General features: G+C 39.5%; 1 protein-coding gene across 13 annotated transcripts in view; it reads right to left on the reverse strand.

Moving 5' to 3' along the window:
- The window catches only part of UBE2F (ubiquitin conjugating enzyme E2 F (putative)), a 90,596-nt gene that overhangs the window by 59,703 nt on the left and 6,424 nt on the right, over positions 1-24,469 (reverse strand). For 11 of the 13 annotated variants that reach the window (XR_003557445.2, XM_027796701.2, XM_055811934.1 and 8 more), the window contains 4 exons: positions 24,100-24,233; positions 14,275-14,304; positions 10,832-10,897; positions 2,644-2,711 (listed from right to left, as the gene is read on the reverse strand). Coding sequence is in view for 12 of the 13 variants with exons in the window: in XM_027796701.2 (XP_027652502.1) it covers positions 2,644-2,711; positions 10,832-10,897; positions 14,275-14,304; positions 24,100-24,217 (282 nt within the window). In the remaining variant the exon portion in view is untranslated. The remainder of the gene's footprint in view (positions 1-2,643; positions 2,712-10,831; positions 10,898-14,274; positions 14,305-24,099; positions 24,234-24,469) is intronic. The other 2 variants (XM_055811931.1, XM_055811935.1) reach the window with 2 other exon arrangements.

Genomic DNA, 24,469 nt, shown 5'->3' on the forward strand with positions numbered 1-24,469 from the left:
TAGCAATCAAAACCATATTTTAAAAAACAAATCAAAAATAACATTCAGCTCCTGTTCACACATCACATACTTTCCTGCAGTTGTTGTTCAGGTGAACACCTTAAATACAAAATTTAAGAAATTGAAGTTGAGTGTATTTTATATATATAATATATATATACATTGTGTATGTTCCCCTGTGCACAACATTGCCAGTGGTTAAACTGCTATTATTGAAGGTAACTAAAAAACTAGACAGAGATCATGACAGAGTTTCCCCCTACTGAAGGCCATGTTTCTCAGGTATGTGATGGCACAGAATTATTCAATTTAGAACAAGGATGTAGTCAACCTTAAATGACCACCTTTGTATGTACAGTGTGTGTATAACCACACACAAGCTAGGTAAGGGTGGCCTGTATTACAGCATGAAATTCTTTCGTGAGGTTAAGGGGAATGGAAAAAGAAACACACAACCAAAACTATACAACTGCAAATAGTACCTAAAACACCTACACGTACTAAAAGAATTTATAGGTATAAAGACACCTAGGATCCTAAACTCTTAAAAAAAAAACCAAACAGCTCAAGCAATATCCTTGATGACTATTACTATGAAAGGAGAGCATAACTATCAAAAAAAGGAGGGAGAAAATTCAAAGCTGTTTCAGAAATGCTAGTCCTCTGCAAGCATGCACATTTTGTAAGATACGGTGAGTCTCCCAGGTACTTATAGACTATAAATAAAGGAATATTAGGAAACTTGTGAAGGCATCTTCTGGAACGCAAATCCAACAAACTTTCTACTCTATTAGCCTATTAGCAGTGTTAACGTGCCATCCTCTGAGCTCAGTCTGGGAATTCAAGCTACTACATTCTAGACCACTGCATTTCTTTCATATTTGTATATAAACAATGCTGTGACTGCAACTACCACATATATAAATATATATAATGCTGAATATAGGCTTGGTGCATCTGAACATGAGCCAAAGGTCTTCCTGGAAACATCTCTCTAGCATCCTCCCCCATACATTCTTCAGCCTCTCTGAAAGAAGTCTGAACTCCAAAACTAAGAATACAGAAAGCAAAAGAATAGGAAAAAAAAAGTTAAAAGCAAGTGAAATTCTCAAACCCGTTCAAAGTAAAAGCAAATGAAGCTTCCTTCTTCTTGCAATTAATATACCTAAATGCAAATATTGCAAGTCAATTGCTTGAATAAGTCTATTTTCCTTACATATCAAACTATCAGGACACAGAATGGCAGGCATAATTTTTGAGAACCAGACATGCGCCCCAATTGTTTTCCACTTTTGGAGTCAATCTTGTTCTTTTGACAGCTAAGCTCTGAAAACAATGTCTGCAGTTATTTTTATTGTAATTGTATCTCTTTTGCAAGGCTCTGCAATTTTAGTAAAGTACAATATTTCTCATGCTTTGAAAAGGCCAAGCTGTCTGGAGATTTCTATTTATCTGCAATAAGATACTGCAATCATTTGTAGGTCCTCTGAAAAGCCATCTGCTTAATAACCATTGAAACTGTTATTTTTTTTAAAGATACTTTAAAAACAGCCTGGGAGACAACCAGTAGAACTGGCAGAGTGCGCTAAAGGAAACCACTTGCCACCATTATCTGTGCTTTCCAATGCCCTCTGCTGCATGATCTCAAAAGGGATTAAGTACCTAAGACCAGTATCAGAACTATAAACACCAGTCTGAAGGCCCCAAAGAAAAAAAATTTTCTTTTCTGTTCACCTACTTCATTCTTTCTCTTAAATATATAATTCTCTGTGAGAATAATCATTAAGTGCAGTTCTCAAGAATAATTAACACAAGAGAGCAGATAAGAATGGAATCTCAGCCAGAAGGGAGACTCTCAGGTCTGACTCATCTGTGCTTCCAAGAGGCTTCTGCCAGACAGTTGAGAAAACTTTTTTTTTTCTTTAAAGTATCACAGAGTCAATAAAAGCCTCATGGCTGTTTGGTTGCAAACACTGGACTGCAAAAGAACAGCCAAAGAAATTATTGGTCCCATTCCCTGGGACTCATGACATTGCATCCAGAATTATTGTGTCCCAATTTGAACTCCCAGTAGCAGATACGCTGACAAAGTGGAGTGAGCCTAGCAGACAAAGATAGTGATGAGACCAGAGCACGTGTAGTACAAAGAGACTTGAGGGCCCTTGATTCATTCAGCCTAGAGAACAGAAGGCTGAAGGTGGAGACCCTAATGCTGTCTAAAACTAACCTAATAGGAGGTTATAGAGGAAATTGAGTCAGGCTTTTCTTAGAGGTGCACAACAATAATGCAAGAGGCCACAGACAAGCTGCAAAATGGGAAATTCTGACCTGATACAGGAAAAAGATACATAACAAAGGAAATTAACATTGGAACAGAGGCCCAGAGAGGCAGTGGAATGTCCATCTTAAATTTCAAAATGCCAGCTGGCCCAGGCCTCGAGCAACCAAATCCAACTTTTATTACCCCAACTCTGAGCATGAGTTCAGATGACCTCCAAAAACTCAAGGCAACCAAGAGTTTTATATAAACCCATGGTATTTTAGTAACAGACAGAAGACTCTTTCTTAATGACAAGTTCCCTCTTAAGTCCTATTACCTGGAAATTAAATCTAAAAAGGCAATTATTAATGACAAATACTCACCACCATATTGTAGGCATCAGGAACTTCAATTTCAAACTGAAACTTTCCACCTTGGTAATAGCCCTCATCTAGAAAAGAAAACACAAGGAAAATAGGAAATAAGAAAAAAAACCAGACATCATATAATACAAAATATCTGTCATTACAAAGATTGAAATAACAGCACAGGGTTATTGTCAAATACATAACCCAGTCACTAGCCTTAACACTGTTAACCTTAACACCAGCTGCCACGTAGTCCAACGATCCTGTGAACATAGCGTTGTCTTCCACTCCTAAAACATTTACAGCAGAAATTTTATGTTGGAAGAGTAAACAATCCCAGATTGGTCCTGGAAAACCCGCCTTTCTGATCAGAGTACCAGGCAATACCAAGCTAGAGGAACCTTTGAATGAACTTCTCCTGTCTATATGAAGAAACTTCTGCCACACATCAGCCATATGACATGCTGTACCACAACACCGACCCTTGGAATCTGCTGGATACACACTTCATTTGCTAATGCATTCTAAATCCTGCTCTGGGATTTAGCACATCTTCCCAGACTTGTGTTAGCAATCACATATGGTGAGTAGTATGAATAATGGCATGCAATAGCATGCTTCAGACAACATACAATAAAAGAGTTAACTTGCTCTTTTATTGTGGTACACTATCTTAGGATGATAAATCAGTTAGGAAAATCCAACTGCCTCTCTGCCAATTTCAGACTCAATACAATGACTAAATTTTAAAGTGTAAAATCTGAAAATATCTAGTTGCATTTAACCAGAGATAATGTAATAGGATAATGGTCAGCCTGCAACTCTTGAGATGGTTGTGCTTGGAAGTTGAAATGCTTGCAAATGATCTGAAATATGTCTGTCTGGCATTGCCATTATTGAGTTTTGTCATTACGGAAGAGAGACAGGTACCCAGCCCACACTGGGGGTTTGGGACACCCACAGAATACTCAGGCTCAAACTACCTCAAGTACTTTAACTCTCTATATTACACAGTACAGCCACAGTGAAGGCTTGAAGGTCAGAAAGGCTGGTTATCATTGCCCAACAGGTTTTTTTTTTAATATTTTTTAAAATCAACATCGTAAAGGTAAGTTCTGTGAAGCAATCTATAGTTTACAGGAAAATTAACAGGAGTTTTCTTATTATCTAGCTTGTTCCAAACCACACTAGCTCCTCTACTACAGGTCACCAAAATCCTCTTTCAGGATGCTGTCTTCTAGACCTCCTACACACCAACGCCCCACATATGCTTAATCAGGTTTCAGCCCATGCTACAATCTCACCACTGTCAGCGCAAGCCTGTAGCTTCCACACTGTAATTGCCATAATCACAAGAAAGTAGCCAGCTCCCACCTTTCTCCTCTTTGCATCCCTTCACTGACTTACTGAAAAAGAGGGTATCACCCTGTTAAATAAAACCAACCCTCAGCTGTAGAGGGAAGTGAGCCAGTAAAAGCTGATGCTGCCAAAGACAAGACTCAACTGTACACTATGCCCAGCGTGCCACTCTAAGACCTGTGCCTGCAAAACAGAGCAAGAGTTGCTAGGAAGTATCTCACAGTCCAGCTCATCCCAAGAGTCTGGGTAGACTATGGACAGGTTCAGCACACAAGCAGCACAGGCACAGAGTATGAAAAGAGAACATGGCTGGTCTTCCCCACCCCACACAGTAATGTTTACAGCTGCCTCCACTCTGAATTGTGCAGTGCAAAGCTGCAAGCCTTAGCCATTGCAAATCTCACTTTAATAACCTGTCCAGAACATACACTTTTCAAACACATTCTTCATTTCCACTCCAAGTCAATACTGAACTGTTTGATTTATTAAGCAGTCTTCTCAGGCACACTACACTTCACCAGAAAGTAAATGCACATGGACTGATTTTTTTAATAAAAAATAAAAGCATTTATCTTTTGTTTCCAAATATACTGAGATAAAAATCACTAAAGCAAGCTATTTCTAAAGAACGAGATGTAAAAGTTAAGTTATTCCAATATCCCTCTGATGAAACTGCTCCCTGTGAAATGTCAAAACACTCAACGTAGGACTCCGACTGTTCATAGGACTCTGACTGTTCGAGGAAGGAACAATTAGGCAAATGGTCCAATATCCTCCACAAGTTCAAACAGCTGAAGCACCACTGAGTTACCCTACAGGACACAGCTAACTGCACTTTATCTACCATCTCACACATTATAAAAGCTTTTTAGCCAAGTGTCAGGAATCCTCACTGTTTCCAAGTATAATGCCATTCCTTGTTAAACCACAGTCAAAGTAATCTCAGATCTTTCAGTGATTGTACCAAAACCAAACAAGCAACATCATAGAGGAATTCAGTGCTTGTTACCATGTAACTCAGAGCCTTCCACAGGCCTCCCCACTGCCCTCTGGCTCACAAGCACTTATCAAGCGATCACTTTCCAATATAAGCAATCACATGAAACACCCACATGTGTTTGCACAGGGAGAAGCCCACTGCTGGTACAGCAAGATAAAAGGAGAAACACCAACACTGTTAAGGCTGTTCAGGAAGTCCAGCAGCAGAAAGTTATTTTCCTTGGCTAAAATTTCACTAGTTCCTTGATTTTGTGGACTTGGAGCAAACTGCACAGCAGCTTTTCATACTCCACTCCTGCTAACGTGAAATAGACGCCTGTTGATGGATGTATCTACATGTGTCTTATGTCAAAGAAAATCCTCAGATTTAATGAATCCTCATTGTAACACAATTGTCCAAAAGAAACATTCAAGAATGGCTCCAAGGGAGGAGAGCTTGCCAAAAGACTGTCCAATTCCTGCCAGTCAAGCAGCAAGAGAAAAGCCACACTCCACATCTCTGCACACTGAAAACACCAGGCCCACAGCCTCTGCAGCACACAGGAACGTTTAAGTAGGTCCTTGACTCCAAGCCCAGACAGCAAGATCACTCTGACATTGCTCAAGAGATGCATGGGCTGGGGAAAAAAGCTGAACAGTTGTTCTTCATTTTCTCTGCTCTTCCCCACCACGCAGACCTAGCTCCACTTCCACCCAGCCATGGAAGAAACTGTCGTCTCCTTTCTGTAGAAGAAACTACTGTCCATGTGCAGGATGAAATCAGACATGGCAAGTTCAGCTGGAGGGGACAAGCCCAGCTGAGCCTCTCTCATCATATACAACCATCACCACAGAGTGCAAAGCTTCCTGCAGGTTTACTAAGATTAACTGGCATGCAGAATGGTTAAATTATCACCAGTGTCAGCAGAAAAACAGCAGCAGGACCAGACAGTGAAAGAACACCCCTTTTCCTCAGCAAAAACGTGTTTTAGATTAGCTCTAGCACTTTCTAACCACATCTTAACACCTCCACAAGCTGTAAGAGCTACTTCATGTATTAATTCAGTTTTATTTGTTTTACTGTGTTCTATGTAAGGTTGACAAATCTCTGGAAGACTTAGAGCACTTTACACATTGTGCCTCACACTGCACATTACTTCCACATACTTAGGTGACGAAGTTTCCCTCAAAGATAATTCAATATTCATTACTGTCAGCTTTACTAATGCATTACTACTCATTTTATGCTTCAGCTTTATCTTGGCATCAATCCATGTAGCACTAATCAAAAAATACCCTGGGTAGGTTGCTGGTTCTGTTACAAAGTAAGTGAGGACATACCGGATATTAGGAAGAAATTGTTTACTGTGAGGGTGGTGAGACAATGTAACAGGCTGTCAGGAAAAGCTGTGGATGCCCCATCCCTGGAAGGATTCAAGGCCAGGTTGGGGAGGACTTTGAGCAACCTGGTCTGGCGGAAGGTGTCCCTGGCCATGGCAGGGGGATTGGAGCTAGATGATCTTTAAGGTGTCCCAACGCAAACCATTCTATAATTTATCAAACTGGAAGAGTACAGCATCTCTCCTCCCCACCTTTTTTACAATTCTCCCTGTAAGTTTGTAAATTTTTTCACTAAAGCAACAGTAAAACATGCTATTTGTTACCGATCACTCAAATATATATTAAAAATTCACATCTCTGGAGGGCCTCAGGAGCCAGCCAGAAATCTTGCAATGCATTAACAGAATAAGCCTTCATGATTAAGTCACCTTATGGCATCTCAAGCAAGCAAATAGATTCTCCCGCATGGTAGTTTCCTTCCCTGTGCCTCACAACACCCATACAGTCTGGGACAGCAACCCTCAGTTTTTTAGGCATGTAACAGCTGTGGGAAAAACTAAAGCTCTGGCAGAGTTAATAGCGAGAAAAGTGCTATAAATAAAACTGTCAAATAAAATATCTTTAGCACATAACTTAAGTTGGCCACTGGCGAGACTTTTGCAGAAAGGGAATGCATCTGAGCTCATTTTCCCCCTACTACTTAAATTTGTCTTCAAGCTGTATTAACAGAGCAAGCATCCCTCCCACTTCAGCCTGTAGTTTATCAACAACCAGATTCTAACCTTAGTTTGCTTTTGTAAGATGTTTTGATGGCTGAAAGTGCTGTGAAAATACTAAACCAAATTATTTTATCACTTTAAAAGAAAATGCAAGATAATAAGGAAAAGCCACAAAGGATTTGCTTTTGATAGTAGCTCCTTGAATCAGGAGAGCTGAAACACTCAGCCATGTTCACTGACATTTGTCATTTTATAGTATGCAAGACTGAGAACAGGCTCTTTATTAATTCCCTGAAGAATGGGACTCTAACCACACTAACTCTGAACTACTCAACTGTCTGGCAACTGCAGGAAAAACTGCATTAACTATAATTATTCCTCTAGTTTTGTTCACGTTTAAGCTACCTAAACTCACCTATATTTTTTTTCCAGGGCATAACCACGTCTTAAACTCAGCTTCTAACTTTGTGCTCCAAACATCAGCGCAGCAGGCAGGACTCTGTGTTATAAGCATCTATTCCCTTATTTTTCCTAGCTTTTAATCAAATATGATACTGGTACCAAAATAAGAACAGAGACAAGTGATGGCATAAGGGTATTTTTCAATGACAGAACAATTGTTTCAGATGACAAAAGGAAAAAGAAGCTTCAGACAGCAGAGAAAGCCAGAAATATCTGCCTCAGGCACAGACAGTTTATCCATTGTGGCAGTAAAATCTAAGTCTCACTCATTTTCTAGCATGTGCTACTATACATCCACTCATAGTGTGCTGCAGAAAGTTATAACAAAGGAATCTGAATTTCTTTAATTATGTGAAATAAGCAGTCACCCTCATCAAAATTTTCTATAAAGTCATTTTTAAGTTAAAAACTCACTGTCACCAGGATAATTTTGTGATGTTAAATACTGACTAAGAAAGGTTATTATGAGAAATGCAGAACAAGGGAGCTGAAAGTATTTCTGCTTGGTGCTAAAGTTTTTCTTATTCAAATTAGTCTTTTTGTGAGAACCTAAAGAAGCTTCTTTCACTGTCCTTTCAAAACCAGCCACATTCAAAATAACTGCATAAAACAAAGCACCCAAGAGCAGACTTTGCCAATAACATAAGGCTAGAATGCTGACCACAAAAAGGCATTTCTAGTGTTAAAAAACATATTCAGTCAGTATCTTCACTGCACTCTGGTGTAAGATTCCTTGTAATATGCAGTTACAGAATTCAAGCTCTAATGTTAAGCAGAATATAAGGGAATTTAAACATAAAATACGAATATAAAATAATTAGCACCCCTTTACCCAACTGTCATAGAAGGATGCAATCTCTGTAACTGCATATAAGCAAACTGAGAACCTTAAGAAGCGAGTCATCAAGAACCTCTTTGCTGTGCAGACTACCAACCCTGGCTTACATTTACTACACATGTTCTAACAGTGAGAACTGCAAGGCTGCATTAGATATTCACTGGCACCCGCAGCTGCGCTGAGCCTAGCTCCAGTTCCACAATTGAAAAGCTACAGAGTTACTTGCAAAGGACTCCCTTAAAAGCCAGATGTACAAGCAGGATTTCTAGAACTCAGCTCCTGAATGCGAGAGACAGTTCCAGGCAGGAGGAGGAAAACTGGCTTTTCCACCGCACTGTCAAGATTCACACAGCATTCTTCAGACACCACAAAAATAGTTGCCTCAAGCAAAGATTGTGGCCCAATTGAGCCAGAAAAATTCTGTGACAACCACTTAGTTTTCTCTGTGTTAGCAAAGAGGCAGCTAAGATTCAGCATACTCTATAAAGGAAAAAACAGTAATTAAGGGAATCAAGAAGCTACGAAGATTTTCTTGGTATGTGTTACATTCTGCCTTTAGAGAGCTGTGCTAAGCTGTAGCTGATCACAAGATTCTGTACCTGAATTATGCACAGCTGAAAATAGATGTTTACTTCCGTCAGACTACAACTGCAGAGACTTCAGCTGTGCAGCTATATTTAGGGTAACAAAATGTTAATTAAGATCATCTCATCCCCAAGATCATTTCAGCAACAAAGTTAGCACAAAACCCATGCTCTGCATTCAACAACTCTCTTCCGACTGCAACATCTTGCTGCACAGCTCTTAACAGAAAAAAATTACTATGTATCTAGGTACCTTAGAATTAGCATGAAGCAGCTGTTACTGCTTCACATTCAGGACAACCTTAACTCAACACACACAGATGATCTTGTAAAGTTAACTCATTTCTGAAATAAAGCAGTATCATATAAACTGAAGGACAGTTGGCGCAAGGAGACTAACACGCACCAAGTAAACATGAACACATCTACACAGAATGAGATGTCTGAAGTTCTATAATAGCACTTATTTATTTTTGATTACACTGACTAGGGCAGTCTTACTCATTTTTCCATCACAAAAAGGAATCACATGAATGGACATGTTAACAAAGACCACCCAAGATTTCTACTGCCGAGGAAGTGCTAATTGACTTTGGCTAATAAGCAGCAACAGTGACATCTAGTGCCCGTTTGACTGCCAGAGACTGGATTATCAGAAACCACTCCACCACGCCGTTAAGCGTAAACAGGTTTAAAAAAAAAAAATTCTATAGGTGCAACATCAGGATGACTGCCATACTGCATCCAAATTCTGTGGTCAACAACCATCTACAGAAAATGTGCATGTACAGGAACTAATGGCAGGGAGATACCAATCCCAGCACATCCTACAAGATGAGGGGGCCTACAAAAGAAAGCTGAAGAGGGCCTTCTTACAAGGGCATGGGGAACAGGACAAGGCGGAATGGTTTCAAGCTGGAAAAGGGCAGATTTAGAATAGATATTAGGTAGAAAATTTTTACTGTGAGGGTGGTGAGACACTGGAACAGGCTGCCCAAACGAGATCGCCCCATCCCTGGAAGTGTTCAAGGCCAGGTGGGATGGGGCTTTGAGCAACCTGGTCTGGTGGAAGATGTCCCTGACCACAGCAGGGGGGTTGGAACTGGGTGATCTTTAAGGTCCCTTCGAACCCAAGTTGTCCTGATTCTATGATCCAACTCAAACAATTTAGTGTACTGCAGTCTCAACACACACAGCAAAAATAAGTGCATGTGAAGTCTAAATAATCTTCCATGCAAATTCATTCATAAAACACAAACACAACTTTCTATTCTAAAAGGGACAGCTATATGAGCAAACTTTAATTTCAGATGGCTATTAAGAAACTCAGGTGCAAATGAAATTCTGAAAATGTTTTTATTGAACAGCATGCCAGCAGAAGCTTCACAGTGTACTGAAGTTGTATCAATAATAAAAGTTCTAATTTCCACATACTTAAAGAGACTCCTACTTGTTAAGCATCTTCAGAAATGCACAGATCTGAAGTTTTCCCCGAAGTGCTATATCCGTTACCTATCTTTTCATCCCTGCAAAATCAAGCATTCAGTAGGAAGTAATACATCTGCAACATAACTGGGCTATAATACAGTAACTTCTCTAGAGCTAGTCCAAGAAGATTTTTCTCAGCAAATAAAACAAGGTGGTTTGAAATTGGCTGAGGGAAAACCAAAAATGTTTTCAAAGTGAGCAAACAAGAACTGAATATTTCCTAAACCTGCTTAATTTTGATGGCCTTCTAATTAGAATCTAGTTCTCAAAATCCAGTCCTGTTTCTCCATTGCCTCTATAAAATAATCACTGTAATTACAGCCAGTCTCTTTGACTAGAAAGTTTTATCAAATTCTTGAGCATAAGCTTGGAATTACATTTCCTAAACACCACACACACAAATGAAAGCAACATGTTTAAAAAAAAATAATTACCTGGGATTACAGTTAGCTGAAAGTAATGAAGCTTGTTTGGGTCAGGAAAGTTCACTTTACACGTACCTGGGAAGCAAAAGAACAATTTACATCAGACAACTGTTTTTCCTCTGTTGGAAAAGTGTATCATCTTCCATACTCTCAAAATTCACTCCCTGATTAATCCCTACATTCCTGATTTCCTCCTACACTTTGCCTCTAAGCACCTCCTCCCTATACAGTCACAGTCACCTGCAGTAACGGTGACATCTCATAATTAATTAATAAAATAAAATGTATTGTCTTGAAGTCAAACCTCTAACAATCAGAACAAATGATTTGTTAACAGTTAATTCAAGATAAGCATTTTTCTGTGTCCTGCTAAGCACCAGCTTAGGCCTTTCTTGACTACGGCAAAAACAAGCTGGCAAGCTGGTACTAGAAGATGTGTATACCCATGGATATGTTATTATCCATATTATGCAGCCTTTAGCTTCATAACCCATCTGGCTGTTCTTTTTCTGTAGTCAAGGAGCTAAACAGTATCAGAGATATAGACCCTCTTTGCCCCCAAAAAATAACTAGAACTGTACGCAAACCCTAGTAATGTATTTGACCTGTAGTAACTACAAACCCTGATACACTTTGTTTAAACAGGAAAGTACCACCAAAAGATGAATGAGCTGTTTGCAAGTTTACCACAAGAAGCACCAACTAGGGGAAAGGTTAACTCTGGCAGGGGGAGATGTTGACTCATTGACCACCAACTCAAGAAACCCCCCAGACCCAAAAAGAAGTTGAGACTGAGCATGTGAACAAATTAACATGAAAAGCAAGATAGTTATTTGACAAATGGGAAACAGAGTACTAAGTAATAAAGGAATCGTGCAACTTGTAACCAATGAAGGCTGATGTCTTTGCTTCCTGAACTGTACAAATAGCGTCAAGTTTTGACAATCAGCGAGCTAGGCATTTGTGGGTTACTGCTTAGCTCCCTACTTTGCACAAACTAGAATAAAAGAATAGAAATACCTTGAACTGGCCTGTGCACCAGGTAATAAGCCTGCCTACAGGACAACAATGGAACCTCACTCTGAGCTGTGAGGAAGCAGCTTATTTCCTTTCAGTAAACCATGCTGTCTCAAAGACCTTAAAATGCCAAATGATTTGGTCTTCTGCATAAACAATAACTACACATTAAGATTACACCATAGAGATTAAGCACCTCTTCCTTACAAATTCTTTAATGGTACTGTGTGTATCTTAACACTTGATCATACACAGCAAGTCTGCAAGAAGTCATGCTACCACAGCCCTATGCTAACAAAGGATTATCTATACCTGTAAGGTCTAATGAGATATAAGCTTTATGGAAAGCCTCATCCAAAAGCCTGTGAAGTCTCCGTTCAGCTGTCATACTGAACAATTTTCTTCTGCGTAACCAATTACATTACATGAATTAAGAGCAAATGTTAGGCAGCATCATTACAAACCAAACACTAGTTTTATTCTCAGACCAGATTTAAGGAGAATAGTGAGAATGAAGAACAAGTGTGGGAAAAAAAGTTAAAACATCAATCTGATGAAACTGGTCAGTGGTTTCAGTTCAATAGATGCAAGTTCAGAGCATAACAGCCCTTTGTTTGCATTTGATGACACAAACCAAGTTGGCTTCCCATGCATAAAACTGGCCTTTCTTGACTACGGCAAAAACAAGCTGGCAAGCTGGTACTAGAAGATGTGTATACCCATGGATATGTTATTATCCATATTATGCAGCCTTTAGCTTCGTAACCCATCTGGCTGTTCTTTTTCTGTAGTCAAGGAGCTAAACAGTATCAGAGATATAGACCCTCTTTGCCCCCAAAAAATAACTAGAACTGTACGCAAACCCTAGTAATGTATTTGACCTGTAGTAACTACAAAACCTGATACACATTTCTCAGGTGTTTGTTGTCCTGTAGAAGGGTCTACACAAAAAAAGTTTAACAAAAGTTAAAATTACTCCATGTAGTATCTCTATAATTGCCTTTAGGAACAGCATACAGAAAGAAGTTAAATAATATCTCTTCCTGTCCTCCCTTTTTGCTGCTTCTTTATCTTCTCCCCCTTGTAATTTCTCCCATCATGCAGTCTTGATGCTGTACACTGTAAGCTTGATTTTTAAGATCTGAGCATTGATCTGGATTTAGAATCATTAGTAAATAGAAGATGCTCATCACAAGCAGCAGTCAGAAGTTTAACCTGGAGACAAAATACAGTCAAAGCTTCCCTTAGATGGGGAAAAAAAACTAGAAACATCACGAGCTACCTGCCAGCATAATCAAAGAAAATATTCACTGCTTTCTTTGCAAGATAAGCATATGGACAAGACAGTTTGAATGCACAGCACGGTAGAAGCCTGCATGTACACTCCCAGCCTGCTGCAAGCAGCTCATGCCTCTTTCCCTGCAGGGAAAATGTCTTTGATTACTCTGAAACAGGAACGTGCACCACGGGAAGTTATGTAGAGCAAGCGATAAGTTCTGAATGTACCTCCGATCTTACTAGGCAATAATTTGTTGTGCTTGCCTGTATTCCAAGAACTCATAGCAGAATGGTGCTGCCCTAGTCAATGCTTGAAGGGACAGTGAGCTCAGCAACAACTCAGCTTCACTGTCAACACCCACCTTTAACAACAAATACAGAGCAGCAGGAACTTTACTCCCCTTTATAGAAGGGCTTTTGTTTTGCTGCCCATTACAGAACTAAGCTTTCTAAAGCTAAGGAACAGAAAACATTTCACTTTTAGCTATCTATCCTCAGCTTTAGAAGCAATGAGCCATTTACCCTGTGCTCTTCAAAACCTGTTTTAAAGTAGCCATTAATATTTTCAGCTTTTAGCATAACATACATTACAAGTAGGATTCCAGGGCTAAAACCACATTATCTTGCTTTTTAAGGAATATGGATCACTTTTTTAAAAAACTAGTTCTCATTAGAATTTTCACTGTTAAACACACCAGGTTACAGCTTGCATGTGAAGTGAAAAAGCACTAGGTTAACTTCATGTGTTTCCTGAGAACAGAGCTATTTGCTCTGCCCCTTAATCATAATCTCCTATTTTGAAAATGAGAGAATGGAGTAACAACAGGAGTGAGGCAGTAAATGTACTCTTCAGTCCTAGGTACCTTTTGGGTGTTTTGTAAAAGGGACACTCCCACTCCACCAGCAATCAAATTCTGGAGCCAAATGATCAATACTGCTTCCAAAGGACACTAATACAGGTCCACCTCTCTGCAATCCCATAAGAGGGAGCAACAAAGAAAACCTGTTCAAGCCCGAGTAGAAGTTTTGCACAGCTTTCTCTAGTGTAAACTAGTATCATTTGCTTCAGTCTAAAATAGTATGATACTTCAGTCAAAACATTCAGTTCAATGGTCCCCTTTCCCCTTAAAATGCATGCCATTAAATGCTATACTTACAAGGTAAATTAGCTTCAAGTTCTGCAACCTCTGTTGAAAGAGAAAAAAACCAGAATTGTTATTTATGCAAGCATAAAGCCATTCTTTAAGTCCAAATTGGCAGATCTAATTTAAACCGCCCTGTAAATCAAATTTTACTTTAAAATATAAATTAAGCTGCACAGGGGTTACTGTAAAGTTTCTCTTTAAAAAGCTACACAATTCATTACTAAAAACACTCATCTGCCCTACAGACAGCATAAACATATCCTGCTGTGATGGGAAGGTGGTTCAGCTCTGCCAAAACTAAAGTGCCAGGGCTTCCAACACACAGAGCGCTGGCATTATCCAAACCTCCAAATTTGTCTACATAAGGCACTAAAATATAGAAGGCCAGAACTCCACAGCCTGGAAAACACGAAAGCAGAAAACCTCAAGAATTAAGGTGCCAGCCTGACAAAGAAAACAAGCACAGGAGGTTCACAATGTGCATAAGTGTCACCACTCTCCAGCATCCAACAGCTAATGCTCTTCCACCATCAGCCACAGGCTGCTTCAGGTTACACAATGCTTTTGTAGGGAAGCCTCCAAGCCTGATATCATGTAGCATATATTTGAGAACAGCTACTGCATCTCTAATTCAAGGGCATTGTCATACTAGATAAAGTTCTGCCTGCAGAAACCAGGATTAAAAGCAATGCAAAAACAGAGAAAGACAAACCTTCACTTCAAGCATCTGGACAGCAACGTGCACTGGTCAGCAATAAAAAGTACATCCATTGCACAACTCCCCCCACCCAAACTTCCGCACAGTTGAACAAACTCAGGAATGTTAAGATTTTTGCTCCTGTCTCTGTTGGGCATTTCCCCTGTGAGCACAGTTTACTATAGATACACACTCTTGTCCAATTAAAATGTTGTTATCTTTCCCATGCATAAAACTTAGAAGTTATTCATAAAAAGAAAGGAAGTAGCCAGATTCAGTTGCATAGCTCCTAGGAAGGAGCTTATTCCTAAGGCCTTTCTCTGCCATGCTACCTTCTCTGGAAGGTCCCCTGCTTTCTCCCTCTTTTGTGTGTATTATTGAAGTCTTACTTTTAACTACCTGTATATCAATGAGGTCTATCAATATACTGCCACCCTTTACTTCTGAAGTTCTAGGAAACCTAATCAAATATATTTTTGCCTTTCCTGTAGTCTTTTTTTTTCCTTTCCACTCAATTTCTCACTTCACTTTCTGGTCTGCAGATACACAGCCCATTTCTTTGGGCTAACAACGATGTGTAAGATTTCAACACCAACTCTCAAAAACATATGCCTAAAGAAAACTGTAATTCAGTTTGAGATATGGGGAGAGATTTCTTGGCACAGAATTCAAGCTGATCTCATCACAATTAAGAGCTCACTAATTTCACAGAACTTTCCTTGAATCCATGCTTACCCAAACTGGCTCGTTTCTGCAACAAGCGCAATGCTTATTTGACTCCCACCTGCTTGGCACAGCCCTGGTATCCCTGCATCTGCAGCCTACTATACCAAGACAAAAAAAAAAAAACCCAGCAGAACAGAAGTACTGTGTTTCATGCTTATTAAGAAGTTCACAACTGCAGTTTTTAAAATCCCACACTCTGCAGCATCAAGCAGCTACAGCTGATTTAACCGAAGTTGTACACTGAAAGACACACGACACTGGTGGCATACTTCTGCTAAAAGTTTTCAAAGACTGTCTTTATAATATAGCAAAAATGTAATCTCAGCTATAATCAAGAACTTTTACTTTCCCTTTCTGCTTAAAAAAAAAAAAAGAGACCAGACATAACCAACTACTGAAGCTATACAAACACATTGTAAAGAGTGTTCCCCTATTCTTTGCTCTTCGAACTCACCAGCCTTTCATAGTGGGAGGCACTATCAATTTTCACTAGAAAGTGGAGTTTAGGACCTGGCTCTTATTTTAAGGTGTTGACTACTTTCCTTACTACTTTCTGTGCTTCTGGGTTTTTTGGCTTAACAAATCCTGCCTCCCATTTGCTACAATTCTGAGAAAAGGGCACCAGGGAAAAGCAAGACACCAAAGGACAGAGAATGTTCAAGCCCAGCAATCACTGGGCTGCAGTAGCTCTGCTGAGCTGGGGCCTCACTTCTGCTTCCTGCAACGCTCAGCAGAGAGTTTACTGATAACCAGTTCCTCTCAAGTATGAAAAAATTCCTGTAATGCATTCACGCTTCTATGTTTGCCTTTGTCTTGGCACAAGAATGAGCGGGTTTTCTTGTGAAAACATGAAAACGAAGGCTCTCACACCCATGAGTACAGAACAGTGTGCTCTTTCTTTGAAGATGTGCAAACATGCGGGAAGGCTATGATAACTAATCCACACAAAAGCTTTGAACAAAGACAAGTTCCCCCAAAATAAGGTTTCTAATCAACTTTGCAACAAATCACTGGAACTAGGAATGAAACAACTTTATAAAGATAAAACAAAGCAGGTAAAGACCTGCTTCAATTTAAACTTTTAAAGTAACATCAAGTAAGGAAACAGATGTTACTGTTAACTGTGCCATATACACACTGGTGATTAACAGTAACATATTTAATAGGCCAAAGCGAGGGTGTTTGTGAGTTTTTCAAATTCTGTGACTCTTTGGTAGTGACAGTCTTTGACATTGACATAATTTTTGTATTTTGCTGCTCAGAAAGTAAACATTTTGACCACACCATTCAAGCTCCATTAGATTCTGATTCTGATATTTTAAGTTATGTATTTTTGACATAAAGCAATGCCACTGACAAGAATATTCTCCATTAAGAAAATGCCCCTTGTTCAGTCTGCCAACTTACTAGCATGGTTTAACAGGTTTGTAAATAAGCAAAATGTAGAAGCAACAGTCAGAGCTCCAATGCACTAAACTTCCAAAAGCCTCACTAAAGAGCAAGCAAACTTAATCACACAATCTTTCCGACCTTCTCCTTCAAACGACTGTAACTACAGCTGAACAGTAAAGAAAATTCCATTTGAATGCTTTTCGTAATTTTTTGTGGATAATGAGCACCTGCATCTCAATTCAGTCAGGTACCTCATCATTCCTTAAGATGACAAGACAGACAACCAGATAACCCAAGGTTCAGGAAATACTATGTGAAGGCACTCCAAAACTTCCACGGAAAAGTGGTGCTTGTCAATGCCCACTCAGTGCTGGCTTAGCAAAGGTACAGAAAGTGCAGAGCATCTGAATTCCTCTGGCAGTCAAGAGAGCTTATTTGTCAAGTAGCAGCAAATGCAGGAGCACTGCAAGGTCCTGCACCCACTCTGAAAAGCCACTCTGGGTAGGTCTGAAAGGCTGTAAGTGCAGACATACCAGAGCTTCTGCAGGGGGAAAAAAAAAAAAAAGCCACCAAACTCAGATGCAATGAAGTCCAGACCCAGACCAGCTCCCAACCAGCCAGTTTGGTGCTCCTGAAACCTTATGTGATCTGCTGCAAGAGCACATCCAAGTAGCAGGCATATTTGCAGAGTCCTGCCCTTGACCCAGTATGCACTTCAACAGTTCCCAATGCTATTTTAAACCATAAAAAGAGTTAAAAAGGCAAGAGTTAAATGTAAACCTACCACAGACTTTGGAAGAGCTGAATGCAAACTGATGATATCTCAGAAACAGCTTAGGAACTTTACAGAAGAGGGAAAAGCTAAGCCCAACACAAGCAACCAGAGCTATTTCTAAATAATTTCAGGAACAGTAACTCTCCCTACCCATGACAATTCTCAGGACAAATAGGAACACGCACTCCTGACATGCATACAGGCATATGGCTTACGACAGACCCACGTGAATGTTACAGTCAGAAATGAACAGACTATAATCATGTTGTTCTGCTCCCTCCCCTTCCCCCAACCCCACCTCAACAAGTCAGAGTATCTAAGTGCTTTGTTTAGTAGCCCTGTCACAAAGAGTCAGGCCATATGGTTCCCACTGGAGTTTTGTTTAAGTACACAACATGAAAGCATTATTTCCTCAATTAAAAGGAACATTCTCATCCACAGCAACACTTACTTCTCCCCGGTTTTGTCCAAAAAGCCCCCTCTCCTGTTTAGGTTCCTCTTTAATGTACATCTTTAAGACTGCTAGAGATGAAGATCAGTACCTTGATACTGACAAAAATTCCATTTTCTAACTATTAATTCTAGCAGTATAATCTGTTTGCCACCTAATACTGCCAGGTTTTCAACAGAGATGTATATTTTCCTTCCACTTCCAAATGTTTATTTTAAACAAAATACTATCAAATCACATGCTTCAGCTTCTACACACTATTACAAAACTTATTATCCTGACCTCAAAAAACTAGAAAAAGCCTCTGTGGTTGGAAATCTCCAACTCTGCAACATACCACTCCATACTTCAGGTATGCTGAAAGTCAAAGGCATAAGCAGCACAGCAATGCATTGAACCAGGCTTCCCTTTGTTAGTGAAGTTCTAGAAAAAAGCTCAGTATTAATTTTTCAAATCAGCTTCAATTTGCATTGTATCTTTTTAGCTTTACCATATCTATCACAATTACCCTGCAAGCATTTTAGTGTAAACTACTAGTTTCCTCTTTAATAAATCACTCATTCACCAAGCAATTTTCCACTGTCTTCTTCCAAAATAAAGAATTTCACTGGGGGATAGGGGCAGGGCAGGGCGCGGGCACAGGCTAAGAAGCATCACTGAAAAGGAAATACTTTTGTAATTCAAGTGCAACGTGCAGAAGTTAATGCAGCATTTTCAAAACAATGCCTCATGTAATCTCTAGAGTGTTAATGAAGGAAAAGGATTTTTTTTAATTCTCAAAAGAAAAAAAATTTTATCCCCTCTCAACTTTCCTCACCTGTTATGGGGAAGAGATACTACTGTACTTGAAGGCTCGAAGAAAGCAAATATATGGATCCTCCTCATTTTTATTTTCAGTGCACATACACCTCACTTTCATAATCAATTTCTCACTTCTATTCTCTCAAGTTCATACAAATGCACACCTGCAACATTTTCCAGTTACGTAAATCTGTTTGTAAAAGCCACAAATGTTGAAGAAAATTAAGGAATAAACCATGCTAACTCATTTTCTTAGATACTAAGTTATTTCAAGCTGTCATAATCAAACAAAGCAGCTCTGGTAATATAAATCTAAATGATGGTGTTTAGGTGCACTACAAAAAAGCAGTTTGAGGGCAATCTTTGTGATCAATAAGCATATACATCACTGCTCCTGGTATCCTGGAATGTTTCTATATTTAATTCAATTTAGTAGTCACGTTCATTATACAATATTAATCTTAAATACTAATTTAGCTTCTCTTCAGCCCCTTTCAAATCTTCAGAAAGGATCTGCCTTTCAAGTTCAGCACTGCACAGCATGGAGCACCCAGCAGGAGCAGTCATGCAGCCCTTACTCTTAACGAAGCTCCCCCTTCAAGATGAATTTAGCATCAAAAATTGCCTCTGCAGCACAGAGCAAATTCGAAGCTCCTAAAGCAAGTGTACTGCTTGCTCTATTTTAATTTACATACTAGGCCTACAGAATTAGGGCCTTACTCTCCAACTGAACCTATATTGAGAATCCCATGAAAAACAGAGATGCAAGACTAAGTCACACCGAACTTTTAACAAAGCTGTACTTTATCAAGCCTCTCTTGCAGCCAGAGAGGCAGCAGAACCTCTTCAAACACCATTTCTGTCTGCTCCTCCTCCTCACATCAGTATTTGCTTTCTACCTTCTCCAATTGTTCATATTTCCTCCATCTGATTTGCCTTGAAACATGTTAGTCACTTCTTAGTCTCTCTTCAGTCCACCCTTTCTTGGCTAGAAAGCCTTTCTCCAAAAGCTGGCAGCCTAAATTACTAGTCCTCGCACTCCCACACCCTGAGTGATTTCAAAGTGGTAGATGTTTTCCTGTGACTTCCCAGTGTTTCAGATCAGAACCAGCACCACATATCTGGGGTGAGGAACATGTGCCCTACTAAGCTTCCCAATGTGCTCCATTAGTTGCTGAGATATCAGCATGGGACAGACTGCTACCAAATCCTGTTTAGCAGCCATGCTTTTAACACTTCAGAGGAAAAACAGCTGGAAAAGAACATCCAGCTGTCTCAGAATTACTTCCCCACATAAAACTTTAGGGACAAAGATTTTTCCTTTCATAGCATGCCCATGAAATAACCCAACAAAACACTGTCCTGCACCATGATTGATACCTGAATGTATAACAATACCAGACATGTAAGCAATCAAAGGAACAACTTAGAAAAAAATAACAAAGTGCACCAATATTTTAAGAATAGCTTTTTACAGAAGTGGAAAAAAGCCTGTTTAACCTGCAGGCATCACTAAAGCAAAGGACAACACCTGACAACACTCTGCTGACAGCTCATGCCTAGTTTTAATAAAAGTATTTATTAATAAATTATTAAAAAATATTAATAAATGCCAATTGTGAATTTTCTCCTCATCTATATGGTGCAAATAGCTGACATCATACCTAAATTTTCACTTATTTTTCCTATTTTAAGGCAGCATTAGTTAGCAGACATACATAATTAGTCTATGCCAAATTTTCAAAGTTTGTAAGCATCGCCACCGACACTTATCAGTGGCTGGGGTCACGGCCATCTACCCCATAATCAAAATGGCATCGATCTATTTACCAGACAACGTACACAATACATTTGAAGACTGCAGGGTTATCAGTGTGACAACACAACCTTCAAAGGGATTCTATAATGCCTTCCTGGACTGGATTCTCTATCAACACAAACACGGCTGTCTTTAATTTACCTCCAGATAAAAACCAGACACTGTCTGGGTCTGGATGGTATCTCTAGTAAAGCTGTCAGACACCTGTCTGCATAATTTATTAGACTATCACCAATTTACCATGGATCAGGAAGAGGAGACTATCTCTCCAGCACATCATCACCATCATCACCGCTCTAGCAGGCAAACAGTTATCTGACCTTGTTCATACACTATTGCCAGCTCCTGGGGCCAGGTGGGACTTAGGGTGCTGTGCCAAAAACGACCCTCAGCTAAGCTTCCAGGACAGCCCATCACATGTGTAAGCTGCTGTGGAGGACACTGCACAGACCAGTTGCCTGCTGTTTTCCTATTGACTCAAAAGCTATAGACTTATTTGAGGCCAAAAAGGATCCATGTAAGCTATGGAAAAAGCATAGCTATCACTGAGCTTTCTGACGTACGTGACCACAGTCCCTTGTTCTTTCAGCTCGGAGGCTTTATACAGTAGAATAAAACCACTAGTACTAACACCGTTAAGAGGCACAACTGAACCAGCACTAACCTCAGCACAGCTGCTGGGCCAAACAAGGACAGAAAATGCCAAGCCTTTTTTCATCTCCTCCTCCCTCCTTACTGATGGCCAGCAATTTATTTTTTTTTGTAGGACAGATTATTTTTTTAATTCACAGTTGCCAGGAGATTAACCCAATTGAGCCTTTCACCCATTCAGCAACTGCCATCTGTTCATTTGATAACTCCAGCCTAAAAAACATTAGTAACAACTTCTAATTACAATTATTCTTATAGGCTCTCACCAACTTTGTTTAAAATCTAATACAACAGACTGAAGTTGAACACATACCAGGCTATTACAGTTCCATACAATCAAGCAATAAAAGGCATCTGGACCAGCGCTGGTGCAATAGCATCACTGCTGTATGCACACCTTTAGCAGGCAGCTCTTCACTCGCTATCAAACACATTCCTGCAGATCTATACATCACCTAAAAACACTATCAGCATCAGCAGTCCATCTTCAACTCAGGCTCTCAACATTGCAGAGGCTGCTGCAGCTGATCTAAAAGAGTTGGAGCAAGTTCTAGAAACTTTTGTAATTGAATGGTCTACACGTAGCTTAAGGAGTAGCTTAAAAGAGAACACCCCCAACAAGTCTTTTCCACACTGCTTACTACATTTACCTCTCACTTTCAGTGGAGTTATACTGAACTGATCTGCTGCTTCTGTCAGTTCCCATTTCAGTCCAGAAAATTTTAAGCAGACTGACAGTTGTTCCTACAACTCTTGTGTGAGGGCCACGTGATACAACTTCCACACACAATCAAATCACGATCTAGCACTCACACTTGTCAGAAGGATGCCAGCAGTGACACGCTTTTAAGGTTTGTCGGTTTGGCACTCAACCGTTCAATACTTTGTGCTGGCTTGCTAATGGTAGCCACAGGAATAACAATGTCAATGCTAATTTTCCATGGCTTACACTCTTTTTTCCCCTAGCAGACTTAGGTAAGGTTTTTGCCTCAGAAGTGAAAATCATGGTTGCTCTAAGTGTACAGTAAAATTTCTTATGGCACCTCACACTGTACCAGGCATTGTAATTGAAGTGTACTTATATTACACTGCTATTTTGCTCTCATGTCCACACCTGTAGGTTAGTGAAAATCTCAGATTATATATATATATTTAGTAATTTGGCTTTGTAGCTTAGCCTGGTTAAAGAGCTTACTCCTCCTGCCTGACATCTTTCCCCCTCAGAACTGGAGTTAACTGCGGGTTTCCAAACTGGAAATCTAAAGCAAGCTCTTTGCGGGAGTTATCACACCAGAGTTTAAAATGTATTAGAATTCCCTGTCCTTAGAAAAATCTAGAGAGAGAATTGTGAATATAATATTCCTACAGTCTAGTTAAGACACTTCCCAGTGCACTGAGGCAGCAGTATTTGCAGTGAAATGTTGCTCCAGTACAGCTACATGGCAGAGCGTACCCTAATTTGAAAAAGCCGTATGTAATGCTAGAATTAGGCAGTATCATTCAGGCAAATATACCAGTGTCAGTCTCAAGTAATTCTGAAACAAGACCAGGAAATGGAAGTTTCCTTTGGCATGAATCCTAGTAGTTGATGGGTACGCTGTCAGAGTAATATATTTGCTATTGATCATTTTTAGCAGAAACATCAACCTAAACAACATATTCATTGTCACTAGATCAAGGTGCCCAGCTCGAGCATTGACACATTAAACAATTATCAGAGGGAGTAAACCTGAGTTTAAGCCTATAGCAGCTGCCAAGTATCAGCACCTATGGATTTTTAAATATGATTATTTATTCTCCAGAAAAAGCGAACAACAAGAAAGAGCTGTCCCCAACTTTACTATAAAACAGTTTGTCTCAAACACCATCTTGTTTACCCAGAACTGCAACAGTAAAAAAGTTTAGGGTTTTTTTACCAGCTAATGGTGGGCCAGCTAGTTACAAACTACAGTAGCCTTCCTAAAACAGACCATATTGTACCTACAAAAATCAACATTGTTTTTTATTCACTACTTCATATTCAACTTCCAGTGACTCCAGGCCTACAAAAAAGTATCTATTTGCATTGCTTTTTTAAGCTTTTTAAAGTGTATTGCCCCTGATCTATACCATGAAAGACCACTGGAACACTGATGTTACTTTTAGGACTTCCTCTCCAGTCACATGCAGTTGTTTTTGCTCAAAAAGTATCCTCTCAACAAGTCAAATATGATATTCTCCTCCTATATATTTAGTGACACTTATACGACCATTTTTTTTTATCATAATGTTTTAATTGATGAGACAGTTCACAATGAGGGATTAATTTTTCAGCAGAGCAAGGAGAAGGCTTTTTACGCTCCACATAATTCAATAAAAATAAGTGCCCTACAGGCAAGGAGCTATTGGACTTGTATGCCTGAGGTAGGTCACAAGCAATTTTAAAAATACTTCTGGAAATTATTTTATATGCAATTTAGTTTTGTTTACTGGCAACACACCTGCAAACTGTAAATCCAAAAGTATTTAAATTAAGTTCCTTTCACCTTTAACAAGTAATTTATCTCGAACAGACACCCTCCGAGTTGAATCAGAAGCTGGATTGGATGCACGGGGTCCTCTGACACCATCATCCCGCTTCAACTTGCTTGCCAGAGTTAGCATTACTGCTGTCTTCAATCTAGAACACAAATTAGACAAAGTCAATTACTAAAACTAAAGCACTAAGGAGTGAGAGGGGGGAAGCATAAAAACAGGTTACAGTTAATTCCTTGTTCAACAACTATCACGTTCTTACAGTAAAACAAAGACTATGATGTATACAGTTAACATAACTGCAATTAAAGGAGAGGATGGCCTAGAGTACTCGAAGAATGCGAGTTTCAGATGTGAATACTGAGAGAGTTACAGTACATT

This window comes from Falco peregrinus, chromosome 8, assembly GCF_023634155.1.
Source record: "Falco peregrinus isolate bFalPer1 chromosome 8, bFalPer1.pri, whole genome shotgun sequence".
Lineage (NCBI taxonomy): Eukaryota > Metazoa > Chordata > Aves > Falconiformes > Falconidae > Falco > Falco peregrinus.